A 20346-nucleotide genomic window follows, 5' to 3' on the forward strand; every position below is an offset into this window, starting at 1 on the left:
TGCAAAGCCCCCAGCCGAGTCATAAGAGATGATGAGGTCTAGAGCCTGGACTTCCCTCTGCCTGCATGGCTGGAGGACACGATTCTGTGCTGGGACTGCCCGGGAAGGCAGGGCTAGACAACACAGTAGAGGCGTGCTGCCTCTGAGGGCTCTGAGACAGGACATCGCTAGGGAAACAGCAGGCCAGTCCTCCAGCTCAGGCCCTCCTCTGGTCCGCAGGAAAAATGAAAAGGGACTGGAATGACACTCCCAGGTCCTGCTGACAGAGTTAACAGGAGCATCTAGCCACCCATCAGCACTCCCTGCTGCCTGCACCCACCCTATCCAAGATCTCTCTGCAGATGCCTAGGGAAAAAGTAGGGAACCAGGGCATGGGAGCCAGGCTCCCAAAGAACCTGCTGTGTGTTTGGCAGAAAATATTTCAGAATCTTCTTCGATTAAGTTCTCATAGAGTAGAGCCAGGTGGCAGACCCCTACCTGGAATGCTTCCCACAATGCCACCTCCAGGAGAAGGCCTATGTGTCAGTGGCAATGAGGGGCATTCATTGTGGGAGGAGAAGGGGAGGCAGGGTCAATAACATTGACCAAAACAGAGCAGTCCAGGCACGTGGACCACGGCCGAGGGAGAATCTGCCTGTTGAGGCTCTGTGCTCATTCATGAAGTCTGGAAATATTACTTAAGGCAACTGCCGTGACTCCGGCCCTGTTGCAGGTGCTGGGAACAGACAGGAGAACGTTCTTCCCTGGTCAAGGCACCTGCATTTGGGAAGATGGAGACAAAATAATATGGAAACAAAGTAACTGTTCGTGGTGAGTGCAGAGAAAGAAGAAAGGATGGATGCAGATGATCTTTTATGTCTACCCAAGGAACAGAAGGACAAGGAATGGCTAGCCAGTCATGCCAGGAGCCAGGGAAGGTGCTTCAGGTGGGGAGAAACAAGTAAGACAACTAAGAAGAAGGTAGCAAGGGACAAAGACATGGCACCAGCAATGGTGACCACCACCCACACCACACAACTGCCAGAGTGCAGGCAGGTGAAGCCCAGAGCAAAGCCCATCTCACTCCACTAGACAGAGCCCTCAAGCCCTACCCACGCAATCACTGTCTTAAACACGGAGGGAGGTCAGTGGGCAGAGGAGTCACAGCAACCCATAATGTCTAGGGCAGCTTTTGCAAAGTCCTCTGCTCTAACCAGGACAGCAGATGCTGCTTTCTTCTGGCCATTTGGCTACTAAGACCAAAGGGACCTTTGTACTATGTCAGCCAGAGCTGGCTAGACAATTAACCTTCGGATATCACCTTCTCTCCAGCTAGTTGTCTGCTTCAGACTCAACACGGTGACTTGGTGTGCTTCCTGCCCAACCAGAAGAGTCCCCCAGCAGAAAGCAGTGCACAGAGCGATGCCCGTGACTCCTGCTTAACAGCCAGCACACACACGTCATCCCCCAAGCAGAGGCACTACAACTGGCTGTTACAGATGTGACAGACAGGAGCAGAGTCCCCACCGCAGGCATTTCCCAGCCAGCACTCACAGGCCTCCACTGTCCTCCTCGGTGAAACCCACTCCTGGCTGCAGCTGCCCAGTGCAGAGTGGGGGGGGAGTGCAAATCGGAATCCACTCGACAGATAAAGTTGAGTCATTTTGTTAACAGGAACTCAGATTAGATTACTGTGTGATTACATGTTTCCACAGTGTGATAAATTGGTTAATAACAGGATTCCCAATGTATTTGCTTCAGGGAATTCCAATAATTACAGGTACCCAGAATTGCACTGCTAACCTAGGAAATGCTAGCACCTGCCCTCTGTTCTAATAACTCAAAATCTTATCTGGGACTGCTGAAATGGTTATGATCTGCAGAGCATGCTCTCAGTATTAACCAAGCACTTTGGTAAACTTCTTCCATACCTAACGTACTATATACTCACAGACTAGATTGAAAGGCTCTCATTTTCCTTGTTAAATGTACAAGTTGAATTCTCTAATAGATGTCCTTATTAGTTAGCTCTTGTTCCCATTATAAAATTAGTGATGGACAGATAATAATAATTAGAGGATAAAAAAATATTTGAATTGCATCTTTTAGTTTAGGAAGCTTTTTCATGGATGTATTTGCGGTGGGTTGAGGGAGAGCACCTTATCACAATTCAATGAGAAAGCCAGGGTGGGAATTATCATCTTCCCTGGAAGTGAAGCTAACTGAAGGTTAAGGAGGATAAGCCCCCACTGCCACCCCAGCATCCGGGGAAGAGGCAAGAGGTGGGTTGAGGGAGAGCACCTTATCACAATTCAATGAGAAAGCCAGGGTGGGAATTATCATCTTCCCTGGAAGTGAAGGTAACTGAAGGTTAAGGAGGATAAGCCCCCACTGCCACCCCAGCATCCGGGGAAGAGGCAAGACACAGTCCCATGTTTATTCTGTTGCATCACATCACAGAGCTGAGGTGCTGACCTCTTAAGTGCAGCACACCCTTAGACTGGCACATGTCACAACTGTCCTTATGAGGGACTTTGCCCCCATTATCCCATATTCTGGATAAGCACGACTTGAGTTCATGAGGTTTTATTCCACTTCCTAGAAACTGCAGCATCACTCAAAGAGGCCTTTTGAAGTGGGGAAAAGAATAACTCTTGTTTGGGGAGCAGGAGGTTACCAGCCACAAATTCCTCTGACAAGTTTTTTTTAATTTTTTTGAGTAATATTACAGCCTTTGACGATAAGAAAAATGGAACAGTGGATTTAAAACACAAAATGGTCCGTTCAATGGGTCTTGAACTTGATTTTAAAACTCCAGATGATAAAGCTTTGCTGTTTTGTCTTTCCAAAATGTCAGAATTTGACTACGATTAATGGTTTTCTAAATCAGTAAGATTTCATGTTTATAAATGGTTTACAGTTGCACTGGTTATAAAATGTTTTGAGCTCATGCGTTATCATCGATGCTGAGCCTTTACTGAAATCTGCTGACATTTCATCCGGCATCCAGACCTGACATGGAAGGAAGACAGAGCAGAATTCTCCTGACGCCTGGTGCAATGTGGGACCCTGCCCAAACCCCTGGGGTGTCTTGGAGGGGTGGGGATAAGAAGGAAGGGGGACAGAGCTCCACAGTGCTGGGATCATCACAGAAAAATGACACATAGACCAGGGGGTCCTATCCCAAATGCCAAGAGAACCTGTTAGGAGTCAGAGTGAGGAGCTCAAAAGTGGTGCTCTTCAAAGACATGGAGAAAAGGAGGTTTCTAGGCAAATTAATGGTGTTCGGCAAAGTTTTATAATAATATATATTTTAAAATGTATCTCCAATCCATCTAACACACACATTATCACTACTGGCAAATGTCCTTCCATGTGGCTACATGTTTGCACACTGACTTCCTGTGTGCAGTGTGATTACAGTTTTGTGTTGTTTTTACCAAACACTATGTTTCTTCCTGAGAAACTGTATTTGACAACGACTAAGTAACATTCAATGGTGTTGACTCAGTAAACACACCAGTTTCCCCAGGGTCGGACACTACGGCTCTTACCAGTTGTTCAGATGGGTAAGATTTTGCAAGGAGAACATAAACCAAGGTCATTTCATTTCATGGTTGTTCCAGGTGAGATAAATGGATTTCTCTGATCTTGTGACAGGATGCATAGGAACAGAGCTTGCATGCACCTGGTAGACATGCATGAACATGACTCCTGTCCATTTGTACTTTTCGTTATCTGTTTTATTCCGTGGAACACACATGGGCAGTCTGGACAGTGAGGTTATTACACCAGGTTTTTCATTTTCACAAACACATTATATACTTTGAAAGCAACTGTGTACAGTAGTAACAAAACTTTACAGGTTTGCCCATGGAAGCAAATAAGTTGTTTTCCAAAGAAAATGAGCCTATGTGAAATATTTCACAGCAGAATAGAACTAAAACATAGTGTAGCCAATTGCTTAATATTAAACCACAGCGTCAGATTGTAAACAGAATGCGAGTGTCAATTACCCTGGTAGGTGCTGCCAGATGTTGTAGTCACTAAGGGGGTTAATTTATATGCAAAAGGTGAATCCCTAAATTCCTCCCTCTCTGTTCTTTCTAGCGTGGAACTGGATTTTAAGCAGCAAGAAGACAAGCTGCAGCCAGTTTTGAGGAAACTCCACCCTATTGAGGAAACTCAGGTCTCACCTTCGCCTTATTCTCAGGAGACGTACTCCTCAACTCCCAAGCAAAAATCCAAAACTGAATCTAAAAAGCATGGAAGATGGAAACTCTGGTTCCTTTAAAACTCATGGTGTTTGGAGTCTCGAGGCTGTTGTTAAAACCCACTGGAGTTGAGTCAGTCCTTTTCCAAAACGAATAGGATCGAGGGAACTGCAGTGGCGATCTAGGCGCCACCCCCCACTTCGCGCCCTGAGTACCAAGAAGGCCTTTGTACCAACAGCTAAATAAGAGACGCAGGGTATTAAATGTTGCACCTTGCCAGCTGTTCTTTGCAGTTCACTGATGTGGGTTGTAAAATCTGAGAGGAAACTTACGTAGTCCAAGATAATGAGTAAGAATTCGACTCCTTCCCCCCGATCTGCAAGTAATACGTTACCAGCCTGCGAAATGGCAGGCTGCCACTCTGTACACAGCTGAAACTCATGATTATTTTCAAGCCTTTATTTTTTTTAAAGAAGAAGAAAAAAAGCAAGCCTTATGTTTGCAAAGGACTTCATTTTTACGTTTCATTTTGCAAATAAGCAGGGGGCAAGTGCAATTTTCAGCACATCAAATTCCGGAGAAAGCACAATTTTTTCAAGTGGTCGGAGACCATGAATAATCTCTAAAATATGACTATATGTATATTTGCCTTCATGTGCTGTAGCTCTAAGCCAAGTGACCACATCTCAGTGTCACACTGACACCTTAAATTTAGCATCCTCTTCATCTCCAGACTTATGACATGTTTACTGCTCATTTTCCAAATGGCCAGCAGCCAGGAGTCCCCCTAAGTCAGGAAATGCCTTTATTCACTGCAAGTTGACAGGGTCAGAGCTAGTGGACACTAAGCTTTCTTAGATCTCGTTTTTTAATCCTTTGGTACCCAAAGGCCAAGTGATAAATTCTGGCAAGAATTTGAAAAGACACATGGAGATACACAATGGATAATACAGTCACCAATGAATCGCAGGCGTTCTGTGCTATGGCAGAAAGTGATTCTGTGGATCAGTCCTCTGAGACATTGTTTGCTATTGTCAGCACAGCCAGACGTTTTGTATAATTGGTTATGCTTTGTAACAACTGTACAGGCGTTCTGTGCTATGGCGGAAAGTGATTCTGTGGATCAGTCCTCTGAGACACTGTTTGCTATTGTCAGCACAGCCAGACGTTTTGTATAATTGGTTATGCTTTGTAACAACTGTGGAAGACCAGACCATTTCAAAGAGAAACAGCGTGTTTAGTTTAGCTGCTACTAACAGACAAACTTAACGTCCCCCCATTTAACCTATTAGTAAGTTGTACTAAACGACATACTTAGGGAAAGCTGTGAATTAAATGTTTTTAGGTATTTTTTAAATCAACACGAACACTTAGAGCTCTCTCTTGATTACACATTGCAATGTAAATCTTAGTTCCTTTATTTTTTCACTTATTTCTTTGCACCTCTGCAAGTACCTTTTTATAGAAATCAAAATCCCCTAGTCTATGAATAACTTTGTCTATCAAATTTTTGCTTTTCACTGTAGGAAGTAGGGATCTTTATTGCCTTTTTTTGTACGACTTAAATTTTGAATAGTTCGTGGACAGACAAGAATACCTAGTCTTCAAGTTTCCGTCCAGTGGTGTCACATCTAATCTAGTGTCAACAGGCACCTCATTGATTAGATGCCAAACAGAAAGTGGCTAACCTTGGTGGAAGGACCTGGTCCTGCTTTTTACAGATTGCAGCTACTTCTTGCCATTCATCTTCCACCTGACTCAACAGCAAATCTAGTTTAGTTTTCAGTGTTTTGATTCTACAAGGACATAGTGATCAGTAGTCAGATCCGGGCTTGAAAAAAAGTGACAAGAGTGTATTGGGTAAACATTCTTTGGGGATTATTCAAACAATACTTTAGATATACGCTTTAATTTCACACACACACACACCTTTTGCAGAAACACTAAATGAGGACTCAAATCCCTGAATATCAGTAAACAGAACTGAGAAATATTTTAGTGCAAGAAATTGAGTGAGTTGATCCTGTACCATGAAGGAAGTGTGATTGTTTCATGTAGACTACAAATTTCAAAATGTTTCATGTTTTTATACTGTTTTTAACTAAAGTTATAAAAATGTTTGCACCAAGTTCTCTCTCGTTATAAGACTCCCAACTATGTCAGTGAATTGAAGTAAGAGTATTAGCAGTTTTCCAATTAGATCTGTAAGTCTGTCTAAACAAGAGGACACCCTAGTACACAATAATGTCACTGTTTCAAACCAGACTAAACCAAAAACAAAACAAAAAAATAAAACGTTCAGAGTCAAAAGGAAACTCCGAAAATAAACTAATTCTTCCTCAAAAATAAAAGTATCTTCAAAATAGAAAAGACTTTTCAAAATCATTTCATAGAGTAATTGCAATGTGTCACTAAACGATGGTGATTCTTCTCTTGGAAAGATTTAAGTAAAAACTTTGATACAAAACCAAGGTAAAACATACAGTATTCCCTCATATGTAGATGTACACATGGCATTACGTATAGAAATTAAATTATTATACTTGTCATTAAGTTCTTTATTAATTTTTAAATAAAAAATCAAAGGTGATCTTTTGTGTGCCTGTTATACTTATTACATGACCTCGATAATGTGGAGATATAAAAGTAATCTAAGAAAATAATAACAAAGGAAGAATATTTGGGCTGAATGCTACTTCACTGGGTCTTCAGGAGATGAGACCAGTGACGGGACCAGTGCCCAGTCCACCGGCCTGGCCTGGGAAGCGAGCTGGGCTGAAACACTCGCCCAGCCGTGCACCCTGGCATGGGCTGTGGCCTCCAGGAGGACAGATGACTTCTTAAGGTACACGGCACCACACACAAGCTCACAGCAGGACACATCCAACTGAGGTCTAATTTTTAAAGAACCTCACAGGACACACTGAATTTACCCAATGTTGCCACGGCAAATCCTCCAATGGCCCAATGGAGATAGCTTCTCTCTAGATCATCCACTAAGCATGTCCCCAGCTCCAGAGGATCAGCCGCCACCTTCCTTTCTTCTTCCCATCCCTGCCCTGGGTGGAAGACAGATGCCCCTGCTGGGCTGAGCAGCTGCCTCTCTTGCTGAGACCAGCCCAACCCCAACCCCGTCTCCGTTAAGTGAGCTGGCGGTTGCCTCTCCTGGGCAGCCTGTGGGAGGACACATGTGGAAAATGAAGGAAGGCCCAACACCCCATCCTTTTTTTGTGTTATATTACACTTGGATACGTGTATTATACTGGTATACCAAAGCCACACAGGAACAGGTGGAAGATTCCAAGTCGCATTCTGTGATCATTTGTGAGCCACCTACTGGTGCTGCCTCAAAGGTCCTCTCCTGCAGACACAGAGACGCATAAAAGGCACTCTGCCACATGGTACCCACCAGTCACTACAAGCGTGCAAAGGAACAGAAGCCCCAGGGCCCTGCATCTGCCCCTTCAACTCCAGCAGGGCATAAATGGGGTGGAATCAAGGTGTGAGAAAGGCTGCCACCTTGGAAAGGGCTCAGGCAGTTGGCAGACATTTCCCATGCCCCCTGAGAGGTTGCTGGGTTGTCTATTGCCATGAAGATCTGAGGTGTGGTTGGACCATAAGGTGTGCATGGCCTGGCATCAGGCAGACTGACTCCAGTCTACAAGGAGTAACAAAGAGGATGTCCTGCAAGCCCATTTTCCTGGGTGGACATCACAAACATCATAATCAAAGCGCACAATTATTAGATAAAAATGAGAAGACACATCATAAATAGAATGTTTTGCTGTTTGCATTTCATAGAAGTGAGCAAGAACAAGAAAGGAGAAAGTGGCCATGAACTTTTCCATGTTGTGCTGTTTGTAACAGCATGGCATGTTTACAGAATGCACCACTGGTGGATCAAGTCTTTGGGAGCATTTTTATCAGCAAATAGAATTTGACTTGATTACTCATCGACACAGTTTCATTGGTGCAGTATCACCTAAAGATCACAGCAGTCGTTTCCCACACCAACGTATCTTTGGTTATCTCTACAAACTCTAGTACATTTGGTATGGGCTAAGTGTGCAGCCCATTTATTTACCAGAAGAAAACAGCTATATGATGCAAAGAACAGAAATAACATCCCATTTTGTGAATTACCATAAACGAATCATGCTATAATGGGAGCATACATTCTGGCTGGTGACAACGTCATGTGCAAGCAGCGTATTCCCTTCTAAGTAGCTCACTCATTAACTCAAGGCACCTTTGTAGTTTGGTAGGAACAGGCAAGAATAGCAGAGCATATTTTACCCAGGCAATGACGTGGTTTTTATTTCCTCTGCAGTAAACCCACAGTTAATGACTAACCTTGAAAAAATATCATGGCCATGCAAACATAAAAAGGAAGGAAAAATCACTGTATCGACACCAAATAAAAATGAACTTAGTCATCACTACTCACACACACAACCACATTAGGATGATTTTCTGAAAACCACATGCTTTGTAAGTAGATTTATTAGCAACAGTGCAATTAGAGACACTTTGTATTATACTTGTATACAAAAGCCAAACACTGTCCATTTGAAACATTGATAACATATTTTTTCTTTTGCAAATGAAGACTTAAAAATAGCAGTTTTTAAAAGCACATTCATACTTAAGCTCCATTAGAATAATCATCTCAAAATGAATGCTCACACACTGGGGTATAACATCTTTGTGAAAATATTTGGTTATGAGTCTTGGTGAAAGGGCAGCATTCACTGGGAAACCAATTCTATTACACTATTTTCCAAATGAACAAGCACGCCAGGTCCTTATAAATCACCCAGGCTCGAAAAAAGCACTGGGTTTTCACTAAGAGCAAAGTCCCCACCAGTGATGGTGTTGTCACTTGAAACACACCCCATCCCACCCATGCCCCCCGCAGTTGGTGTGCACAGTGGAAACAATCTACCTTTTGACGCTTGCATCTAATGAGCAGGGCACTCCAGTGGTCACAAGAAAAAGCGAAGAATTCAGGCAGACCTTTTCCCTTCCCTAAGCCTGCTTCCATCAATGTTCCAAGGGAAACGTTCCTCAGAAGAAGCGCACATTTTCATTTTAGTGAATTAGCAATTTCTAGTCTTCTGGTGTGTATCCAGGCCACAGAAAAATCTTTAAAAGTCCTTCTCACTCAATTACATTTTTAAAAGACCCACTAACAGAATGTAAATCTGATCATTTGAAAGAAGCCACGGCAGCTGATAGCACAGGGAAGGAGCGTCCTACACGTTACTCATTGCTTCGGCTTTCATCCCAGCTCCATGTACACGTGCTTATTCCAGAGCAGACACATGCATGTGAGGGGCTGCCAGGCCACCCGCCAGATGGCTGGTCAGGCCACCTGCACACAAGAGCCCTGAAGCCCACCGTGGCCACCAGCTCAGAACCGTACATGATGGTGAAGAACGCTGCTTCACGCTGAGGGCCTAGGAAGCTTTTCAGAAAGGAAGAAAAAACTCAAATCTGAAAATCTGACTTAACATAAAACTAAGCGTTTCACTCAATTATTCTACAGAATCAGGCTACACTGGAGTAGAGATAAAATAACCTTTTAATTCGGTGGCAAGGTCATTGCAAAGCTTCTGTGTCAGGGCCTGTGTGAGGCATTCACATGATCTACAATTCTACAATTGCCAAATGGAGTTTTACTGAAAGAAAAAGTATGATACTTAGGATCATGGCACATTTTTACCCTATGCATGAGATGCATTCCAATCTTCCATTTCAAATATAATCAACTAAAACAAATGATACGCAACTGAGAGTAAAGTGGATTTTTTTATAAAATACCACAGATACAGATAAAAGACAAGACTTACGCTGTGTATCACAGCTTATCCAATCATGTATGAAGTTCCGCAGTTCTCTGTTCCATACATAAACAGACACAGGGAAACTGTCAGGCTATGACAGCATTCCCAATTAATTTCTTATTCCAATAGAAACAGAGGTCATATTTCAAGTATTATCATTGACAATATCATCTAATAAATCATTAAGTGAAGTTTTTTTAAGACAAAGTTTTTTAATCACTTTCATTTTTTAAAAATCCACTTTCAGTGATGATTGAGAATTTTTAAGCTGACTCTTAGTTATACAATTCCCGCTACATTTATGCAAAACTGAGTAACACAAAAAGACTGAAATCTCTAAGGTACAATGAAATGGTACAGCTTACCCAAACCAGATCTATAAACTATTTTCTACTCTTTTTCCACTCTAGAATGCCCAATGATTAAGTTTTTTGTCAACCTTGTCGGAGATATTTTTTGCCCTAATCTTCCTCTAATCTAAACTCACAAAGCAACAACACTGACATTAAAAAGTTAATGCATAAATCTACGTATTATGCAAACTGGGAGGGCAAGGTTAAGTATACCAACCAGGGTAGCATTTCAGTCTTACTACTCCGTTGACAACAGAGAGGGGACTCGTGGCTGCCTGGTGACTGAAAGATCCTCGTAAATGACTCAAAGTTTAAATGGTGAACGCCCTTCTTGAAAACATCTTGATTCTGTCATTGCTCGTTAAATAATTACATACCAACCAGGGTAGCATTTCAGTCTTACTACTCCGTTGACAACAGAGAGGGGACTCGTGGCTGGCTGGTGACTGAAAGATCCTCGTAAATGACTCAAACTTTAAATGGTGAACGCCCTTCTTGAAAACATCTTGATTCTGTCATTGCTCGTTAAATAATTATTACTCAGAAATCTTTTTTTTGAGATTCCTTCTGTGACAGCTTCATTTTACATAAGAAATTCAAAGGAATTTTTGGACTCTTTTTATAGCTATTGGAGACTGGAATTGGGAGGAGTCAGCTTAAGACCTAAATGGTCTCCCCACTTCTAGAGACTTCTGTGTGAGAAGGTCAGTGCTGTGGAGGATGGGCCGGGATGTGGGCAGTCGCTTCCCTCCTCCTTCTCTGACAGTGTCCTGGACCCCCACCAAGTGCTTGACATGACATGCTTACAGATGGGTAAGACCGTGTGGGGTCCTCACTGTCATATGTCGTCTCAGAATATGCAAAGTCGTTCTAAGCAACACCTAAGGTTTCTTAGATCACATGGGTTCCTCCAAACTGTGCATGCCAAGCCCTTGAACACCCAATTCTTGGTCTGGCCCTTCCACACATGAATATCCTCGAGTATGGCCCCAAGAAAATGACTGAAAGGTGGGAAATAGAAATGGGCTTTTCCCTGGACAGCTGGCTCCCTAACAGTCCTCTTTGACACCTCCTAAAAGGGACAGTGCCCTCAGCATCACGTGTCCCTGGCCTGCAGTAGGCACTAGGAGCAAGCTTTGGTACCAAGCCTGGGCTCCCAAGAAGGGCTCTCATGCTGGCTGTGGGGTCTTGAACAACGTCTTATCTGTCTGCCGGACATTTTCTGCAGTTGTTATGTGCAGGATGAAGGTGAGAACTAAATAAGCTAGTGGTACAGTGTAGTACAGTTACAATGTCACAACAATGTTTCATTGTTACAACAACATCGGATATGTCTGCAGGGCATTCTCTGCAGCTGTGTGTGCAGGATGAAGGTGAGAACTAAATGAGCATCTTCCCGTTACATGTACAGTGTCCAGCACATAAATAAGTGCTCGGTGAGAGCTGCTACTACTATCCCCACTATTATCACTATACCCAAACAGCAGGAATTTCCTGAAGACATTCTGGACCACGTGGTCTGAGAAGAGTCACCACGTCCTGCACGCTCCTTTCTATCCTCATTAAATCTTTTGATTAAGCCATGAGCACGTCTTACAACCTCTCCACATTCCAAGGTACATATCCAAGCCTTCAGGAGCTGCTTCTCTACTATCCTCTCCCTAGTTCAACTGCTGGCCAGTGGGTTATGAACCAACTGAATACACACATAGCATCAAGAAAGACCCTAACCATGGACAGAACCATGTCCCCCTAACCAGTGACCAGGACCATGTCCCCTTAATCACTGTCAGGATTGTGTCCCCCTAACCAGTGACAGAACCATGTCCCCTAACCAGAGACAGGGCCCTGTCCCCCTAACCAGAGACAGGACTGTGTCCCCTTAACCAGAGGCAGGATTGTGTCCCCCTAACCGAAGATGAGACCATGTCCCCCTAACCAGAGGCAGGGCTGTCTCATCAGTTCACTTGTCTCCACATCTGCCATCTACCTCATCTGCCCTCCAGGAAGACCACTTCTAGAATGATGACCTCTCTCTCACTATAACCCCTTGAGTGCCATCATGTCACCCCAAGCCTCTCTAATTCCAAAAGCGGTCTTAGCAGAATAACCCAACACTTGGTTCAACCTCAAGCCACACCAGTTCTTCCACTTCAAGGCCCTTTCCCAGCTCCATAATCGAGAGCATGCAAAGTGCACCCACAACATGACGCCAGGGAGACAGGAACACCAGACCTCGGGGGTGCTCCTGGAGTCACCCCAAGTCCCACTCCATGGGGCTCAGTCTCCACTCCACATTAAGCATACAAAGGTGTTTTTAGATTATGGAAGAGAGTGGCTATGATGAAGAATAGGCAGAGGCAGACAAATTTACACCTTCCTAACAATGGAAGCATCCACTGCACACAGAGCCAATCTACACAGAAGCATTTTATTTCCTAATTCCCACATGTTATAGTCCACATTTACATGAGATATACATTAAAATAGAAAATCTAAAAGTAGCACATGCTGAAACTGAGATGTAAACTGGACTGTTTTACTGACAAACATACCAAGGTGGTGCATGTTCTCCTGTGCTACCTCCGTGATTCACCCAAAACCACATCTCTGTTGTGACACCAGCCACAGGAACCAAAAGAAGCCCAGTGCTAAATCCCTGCTATGCTGTCCCAAGGAGACAAGCTTCACCTTCCCGTTCACTGTCCAGACATGCAGAAAGAACTAAGGACACACACTAAGAAAGACTGATTGCCTCATCTGATTGCCAGTGACAACCGTAAATAGACTTTGGGTTCTCTGATTAGAGAAGTTATTTTTTTGAAAGGCCATCCAGCAAGGTTAGTTCAACGATAACATGTACTAGAAATGATAACATGTACTAGCTACAGTAAAACATCCAAAAAATTTAAACAGGACCTGCATGTGGATCTTTTGCCTAAGAAAGCAAACTTATAATAATGGGAGTGGTGAGAATAACAGTAAACTCTGTGTGAAATTTGAAACACTGCCAAAATTATTGTTAAAATACTCTTGAAAACAAATTAATAGTTTTCCAGGTCTAACTACTCCATATTGGAAAAACGCCTACAATACATTAGAACAGACAATAAAAGAGCTAGGTTGGAGTACCTCAATTACTTTTTAAGGTCCTTCATAAAATTTTATTAATGACACCTTAAATGTAAATATGTAGAAAGAAACTGCCAGAAGAATGAGGACTTAGAAGAAAATAGACATCTTTCACTAGAAGTAATGCAAAAACTAGAACCAAATGCTTCTGTCTTTGAACTGCTGGTTTCCTTACCCTGCAACTTTGATACCTGCTTCCAGAAACACAGGAAATGAGTACATTTTATACACCAGGTTGCATCTAGACTGCTCATGATATTGTAATAAAATAAGCTTATTTTCAAACAGTTGGAAAAGAACCAGATAGACTTTAGGGACATTCCTGAGAAAGATGCTCTGAGCCGCAGTAAGACATCCAAGTGTATGTCACTGAGCACTTACAATGAGCTCGGAATCTCGTCCCATGGAAATGACAGTTCGGTTTACTGTCCGGAGAAGCTTTTCCATGATTATCTGGACATGCCTCTGGGTCGGCCCCTGCAGGAGAACACACCAATGAAAACCAACAGCAAAGACAATCATTAACATGCAAGCCTGGCAATTGTCACTAAATCCATTTACCCTGTAAAGAGTAAATCAATTATAACCCTTAACGAGATGAAAAATGGCCCTTGTCAAAGGTAAAAGCCTTCACAAAGAAAAATCAAGGCATTTTATTAATTATAGTCCATTAATGATAATTTGTTATATAATCATTGTAATTTAATTTAAGCAAATCTTAAAAAGTAAAAGCAAATCTGTTAAAACAATATAATGTTTATGATCCCTGATTAGACCACCAGTCAGTTTTCTAACTAAATGGAAGGCAGGCAGATAACAACCCTACATTGCTTTGCATGTCAAATCCAAATAACTTAAACAGTCACATACAAAAGAATGTTTAATATCATTTTAGCAAACTACCTAAAATTCATACCGCCATGGAATGTCCTATCAGTAAAAATTTACTCTATCATTTAGTGTGTGATGGGATTATTGATTATGCTTCATGAACTGTGAACCTGATTAAATAATCCTTCTAGGCCTTTCCCTACAGAGTCACCCCTCCTGTGTGATATCTGACTGTACAACCTCTTTACCCCCAACCTCTCCAGTAGGAAAAGGGGAGGGACTGGAAGGAGACTTCTGAAAGCTGGCCTTCGGGTTAGGCTTCTGAAACCTCTCCAAAGGCAAAGCCCCTGGAAGAGCAAATGTCCTCACCACACTATGAGTGGATTCAATCTGTTCTCTCTTCACAATAACTAACTAGGCTCTGAGGGAATGAGCCAGTGCCGGAGCGGGTGGGCCATGAGTCACGCGCGTGCATGTGCGTGCGTGTGCGTGTGTGTTGACAAGGAAGTTGAGAGCCAAGAATAAACCAGGTCTACTTGAAAATCCTGGCCACGCTGCCCCAGGGCTGGGGCAAAGATAGGCAAGGTCCTCTTTCCACCTTTCCAGGCACACCTGGAAAATCGAACATGACACATGTGTGCACCACATGCGCACAAATGTATATGGTATGTTGGGGATGGGAGGCATAGAGTGAGACTTGTCCATATGTATTTGCACCAACTTGTGATTAAAAAATAAAAAATGTCACTGCAGTAAGCATATAACTGCGGTGGGGGCGGAGTGTATGTGTAAGGAGCTGAGAAAGCACAAAAAGCATTTACCTATGGGGAGAGGAGCCTGGGGGAAGGAGGGGGAGGCACTCTTTAAGGCTCCAAAGCACAACTGGCTTTTTTAAAAAACTTTGTGCATGTACTACTTTAATAAAAGTAAGGTGTAAAACAAAAAGTGCAGATAATTAGCCTCTATTTTTTTATTGCCAACTTTTAACATCAAAGCCTTTTCGTCTGACCTTAATTAAGGATTAAAATCTAGGTCTTGGAGGCATTTTACTGTGATGACACAGGAAATAAAAGCTTATTTTCTGTGCAGAAGGATAAACATTATAATGTAATAATCACCCTATGTACATAAAAATAATTTAAGGGTGCAACTCTACAGAGAGAAAGAGAGAGGCTAAACCTTAAAATTAAGCCTTTCCTTTTTAAATGAAGAAAGTACAACGTTGTACCGTGCGTGAGTCTGGGGTGACGAGGCTTCCTGCACGGGCCTCGAGGCAGCCGGGGCATGCAGTGCTGTACTCACCACGTCCTTCCTGTACAGCACCTCCAGGATGTTACTCAGCAGCTGGCAGCAGGCCTCCAGGTCCTCCTGTCTCTCCAGATGGTACTTGAGCTGATCGGTCATCATGGGAAGCAGGATCTCTCTGCAGTCTACACAGAACATAGGGTTGCCAGTCAGTGGGAAACCCACCAAGATACAACTCATGTTCGCCAAAAGCTTGTTTGCTCATTCAAGCACTTTGCATTTACATTCTGCAGCATGTAAAACTGACATTTGGAGAGGTTGACTTCTTGACTATGATGACATCATTTCTATACTATGTAAATAATTTAAACACAATACACACATGTGCATGTGTCTGCGTGTGTATCCCCACATAAATATCCAATATTAATACACACACATACACATATATCCCATAGTGTGCACATAGTATACAAACATAAACACAAATGTTGGGCTTTTTACTAATTTTCCCTTACTATAAATTCACTGATTTGCAACATCAAAACAAATACTTCTTACAACAAAAATTATTCGAATTTCAGTTTTTTATCTCTTCCTAGGAGAACCAAAGCATGGTTTCCTTCTATAGCCCAGCCCTCGGATGTGGCAACTTATAACACACAGAGTCCTTCCCAAGGACGCTTCTGGAGTGGACTGAGGAGGTATGAGGGAAGGGAATCAGGAACAGAGACACTGCTCTGGGAAACATTGCTGTAGAATGAAGGGACACTGGGGTATACGAATCAGGCCAAGGAAGGTTTGAGTTTTTATTTGTTTTTTAGATAGGAACATAGAAAGGACGTTCAGAAAATAAAACAGCAATGAGGAAACAAACAAATAAGATTAAAGATAAAATGCAACTCCTAATCGCCTCTTCCAATTGGGAAATCCAGGTGAACGCGGACATATTCCACTCCCCAACATGGATGATTTGTTCACAACACCAGTTCCGTACTTTGACACTAGCCTAGCCATTACCATTCCCTTTAAAATGCAGAGCTTGAGAGAGGAGACAACAGTGCTCCAAAACATTAAATAGACTTAGCTGGTTTCTAGGATTTTACATTCTAGGACTTACAATATTAATGATACATAAATGTATGTTTTGCATTAATATTTCCTGAATTTTTATATATAAAAATATAAGCATGCAACATTGGTAAAAGGCAAAAGATTTATGCGATCTGAAGAGAAACCAGAGTATAAGCATGCAACATTGGAAAGGTTCCTTTAAGTAGGCAGAAACACACTTAGAACTTTCCCAACGACTACAACAGTAATGAGGACCGGGTGGAGGCAGGTGTGGGATACAGAAATAACACAGACCCTTCTGCTCCACCATCTTCCAGTGGACCACACATGGGCAGCTCATGCCAAGCCTTTTTCAAATTCCATTTTGATTTATTCCCTGAGATAGGACTGACAGCAACACCCTTTTTCCAGAAAGAGTCTTGTTCAATGAATATATGAATATATGAATTTACTTGTAGACTTCACAATGATAGTAAGAAGTAAATCATGAGATCTAAATGCTGTCCGTCTTCTGGGAAGAGGCCAGGCCACCCTCACTGCCCATGGTGTCTGCAATCCCACAGGATGACAGAGAGGAAGGACAGGGCACATCAAGATGGGGCTGTCCTGTGGGAACCAGGATGGTCCCTTCATGTCTGTGCTCCTGCGTGTCAAGGAGGCCTCACACCATTCCAGTATCTTCTCTCCCAATGCTTCCTGTGACACTGATGAAGAACTGAGGGCCCCATGGAGTGTCTCTCCAGATGCTGTGGCTCCTTGAAATTGAGTGAAGTGCTCCAAAAAGCCAAGGTGTACTGTTGCTATAGGAGACTGCACGAGTGCTAGAGCGCCCAAGGACAAAGCCGGTCCAACGGAAGTGGCATGGGAACATGACCTCATGGGAGTGGATCCAGCCTAAAAAAGTTAGCACCCTGAAGACAGACGCTCTGTGACTTATGACGCATCCCAATAAACCCATTAGAAGTTGCAAATAGTGCAAATCAGAAATGCATTTAATACACTGTGGAGTTGTTTATCCTCGTGATCGCACGGCTGCCTGGGAACAGCAGCTGCCCAGCATCACGAGAGTATCCTACCACATATCGCTAGCCTGGGAAAAGATCAAAATGCAAAATTCCAAGTGCGGTTTCTGCTGAATGCCTCTTGCTTTCACACAATCATAAAGTTGAAACATCATAAGTCAGGGACAGTGTGTACACTATTTCGACAAATTCCCCAAACCGCCGAAGTCTTTCTCACAGAATCCCAGTGTTCACAACTGATATCCACCCACAGTAACTCTTAATCTGCTCTCCTGAACCAACACAACGTCCAGTGGAGAGGCTGCACTCCAAACTCTCTAGCCCAAAGGGCTACAATGGTCCCCCAGCAAACCTGACCAGATCCCAGCCCTGTTGCACGCTTTCTCATGGTCCTCCGCCATGACATCTCCAGATGAGTCCTCTTTCCCTTTGGCTGGAAACACATCGTCCATTATGCCTACCCTCAACACGGAGCCAGTCCTGGGCCAGTCCTGTCCAGTCAGTCATCCCCATTGTTACTACCATTCAGGAGGACAAGTCGACTTTGCAAGGCATCTCGGAGGCAGAAGTTAGTAGGTGGTGACAATCCCTGACAATGTGACTAAGGAAACAAAGACTGGGTAAGCTTAGTAAGGCCATATTCTGAAGCAAGCTTATGATGTACCCAAAAGAGGTAGAATGCCCAGGGACCGGCCAGTACAGGCTGGGAGGAGGGTGTGCGTGAACGGTTCTAGCAAATCAGAGGAACCCAACTCTGGACTCGGAGACGGCTGAGCTGGCCCTCAGGCTCTGGTACCCAGATGCCCTGGCCCCAATCCATCCCTTACCGCCCCATTTACCTGCCATGCTGGACAGGCAGTTGTGGTTTGCACTGTCCTCAGAGCTAATTGAGTGTGTTTTTCTCATCTGTCAGAATTATTCCAGGGTGAAGGAAGTGAGGTCCGCCTGTTTATCTTCTGCAGGGAGACGCTACCCACCATCTTGGGCTGCCAGAGGGAATGTACCATCTACCCAGCCCCGGGTCGGTGTCAGCTTCACTGTTTGTCATCCAGCCTCTCTTGATGAGAAACAACAAAACTTTTGGAAACTTCACTGCCATTTTTTTCATGTTTGAAGACATTTCATTCACTAAGCCCCCTGAGAAGATAAAAAACCATTTGGTACTGTCCTTCTGATGGACCAGTATCAACTGCACCTCACCCTTCATTACACACTTATCCATGGCTGGTCAAGGTACAGTGGGGACAGGGGGACAAGTACACTTTAATTGCAAGGACGAAATGAAACAGTGCTGGAGGAAGGACTTTGCATTCACAGTGCAACATAGCACTGTGAAAGACCACCACTCTCAGCACCATCAGAAACTCTAGCCGGACAGGGCTCCCTGCTGACCACAAGACAGGACCAGATCATCAAGGATGCGCAGCCAGATGCCCAGGCTTTCCTTAAAGGCCACAGGTCACCAGGGATCTCAAGCAGGCCTCTAAAGACAGAGGGTCACAGAGGCAGCAGCGCCTTTCAGCACTGCCCTGTCACCTGGGCCAAAGAAACCCACCCCAGGACCCAAAGGAAGAAAAGCAACTGCCTGGAATCCTCCAGAGAGCCTGGGAGAATCAAAACTGCAGGCAGCACAAGCCAATCCACTGGTGACCCGTGATCCACAGTCTTCCACACAGCCCACCGACAGATCCAGGTACAAGCACAGCCTCCAACACCCTGTTCTTAGAACACCTTTAACGACCTATTTCTCCTTATTGGAACGCAGTCTCCATGACAGCAGTTGTTGTCTTGTTCTCCTTAACTGGAATACCCCCAGCACATAAACCAAGACCCAGGAGAGGTATTGTGTGTGCGCACACACATCTGTGTATTCACATATTCAGTGGGGAGAAGAGCTTTCTCTTCCTCGTAGGACAGTTGGTGAATTTGCACTTTTGTCCACATTTTTTTTTGACCTGTAAATCACAGCACTTTGAACCTGTTCAGGGGTGAGAATGGACCTGCAGTCTGCAGCAGCCCACTCCCATCCTTGGAAGATATTAGAAGGACAAACACATCATAATAAGATCTCTCCCATCTTTCAAGGGGCCCAGTTTTACTGGATAGTTTCCAAGCTGCTAGACAATAGCACACAGGCACATATAGGTGCACACGTGTGTGTGTGTGTGTTCATTAGGCTTAATTTGCAATTACATGCACATGGTATCAAATTAAAGCATCTGCAGTTAAAAGCACATCTACTGTGCAGTGCCACCCCCAACTTTCAATAAATGCTAGCTGTTAAAAATAATAATAATACAAATAATATCATTATACGGGGGTACTACAAAAAGTTTGGGGAGAGATTCATATCATTTTTTAATTCTATTTTTCCATGAACTTTCTGAAGTACTCTCTTACAATCAGCCTCTCCAACTAAAAGGATACAAAGAAAACTCATGCCTTAGGGCTGCACTATCTAACACAGTACGTACTCAGCTACCCTCCCCAAAAGCAAAAACAATCATAAGTTTCTCAAAACCTCATTTTTTTTTTTTTTTCCTTTTTGCCTTTTTTCCTGACCGGCATCGGATCGCAACCCTCAGTGTTGCGCCCGTACCGGACCGGGACCGGCAACGGGATCGCAGCCCTCGGTGTTGCTCCCGCACCT

At 43.6% G+C, this 20346-nt stretch overlaps 2 protein-coding genes across 3 annotated transcripts in view; one reads left to right on the forward strand and one right to left on the reverse strand.

The window, feature by feature from the left end:
* Nucleotides 1-4299, forward strand: part of FAM196A (family with sequence similarity 196, member A) — a 37998-nt gene extending 33699 nt beyond the window's left edge. For both annotated transcript variants that reach the window (XM_008591008.1, XM_008591009.1), the window contains one exon: nucleotides 4090-4299. In XM_008591008.1, coding sequence (XP_008589230.1) covers nucleotides 4090-4273 — 184 coding nt within the window. In that variant the 3' untranslated portion in view covers nucleotides 4274-4299. The remainder of the gene's footprint in view (nucleotides 1-4089) is intronic.
* DOCK1 (dedicator of cytokinesis 1) overlaps nucleotides 1-15780 on the reverse strand; it is a 27969-nt gene extending 12189 nt beyond the window's left edge. The window contains exons 1-2 of the mRNA XM_008591007.1: nucleotides 15658-15780; nucleotides 13906-14001 (exon numbers count right to left, since the gene is read on the reverse strand). Coding sequence (XP_008589229.1) covers nucleotides 13906-14001; nucleotides 15658-15762 — 201 coding nt within the window. The 5' untranslated portion in view covers nucleotides 15763-15780. The remainder of the gene's footprint in view (nucleotides 1-13905; nucleotides 14002-15657) is intronic.
* Nucleotides 15781-20346: the final 4566 nt, after the last annotated feature.

Source organism: Galeopterus variegatus, unplaced genomic scaffold (genome assembly GCF_000696425.1).
Source record: "Galeopterus variegatus unplaced genomic scaffold, G_variegatus-3.0.2 Scaffold6559, whole genome shotgun sequence".
Lineage (NCBI taxonomy): Eukaryota > Metazoa > Chordata > Mammalia > Dermoptera > Cynocephalidae > Galeopterus > Galeopterus variegatus.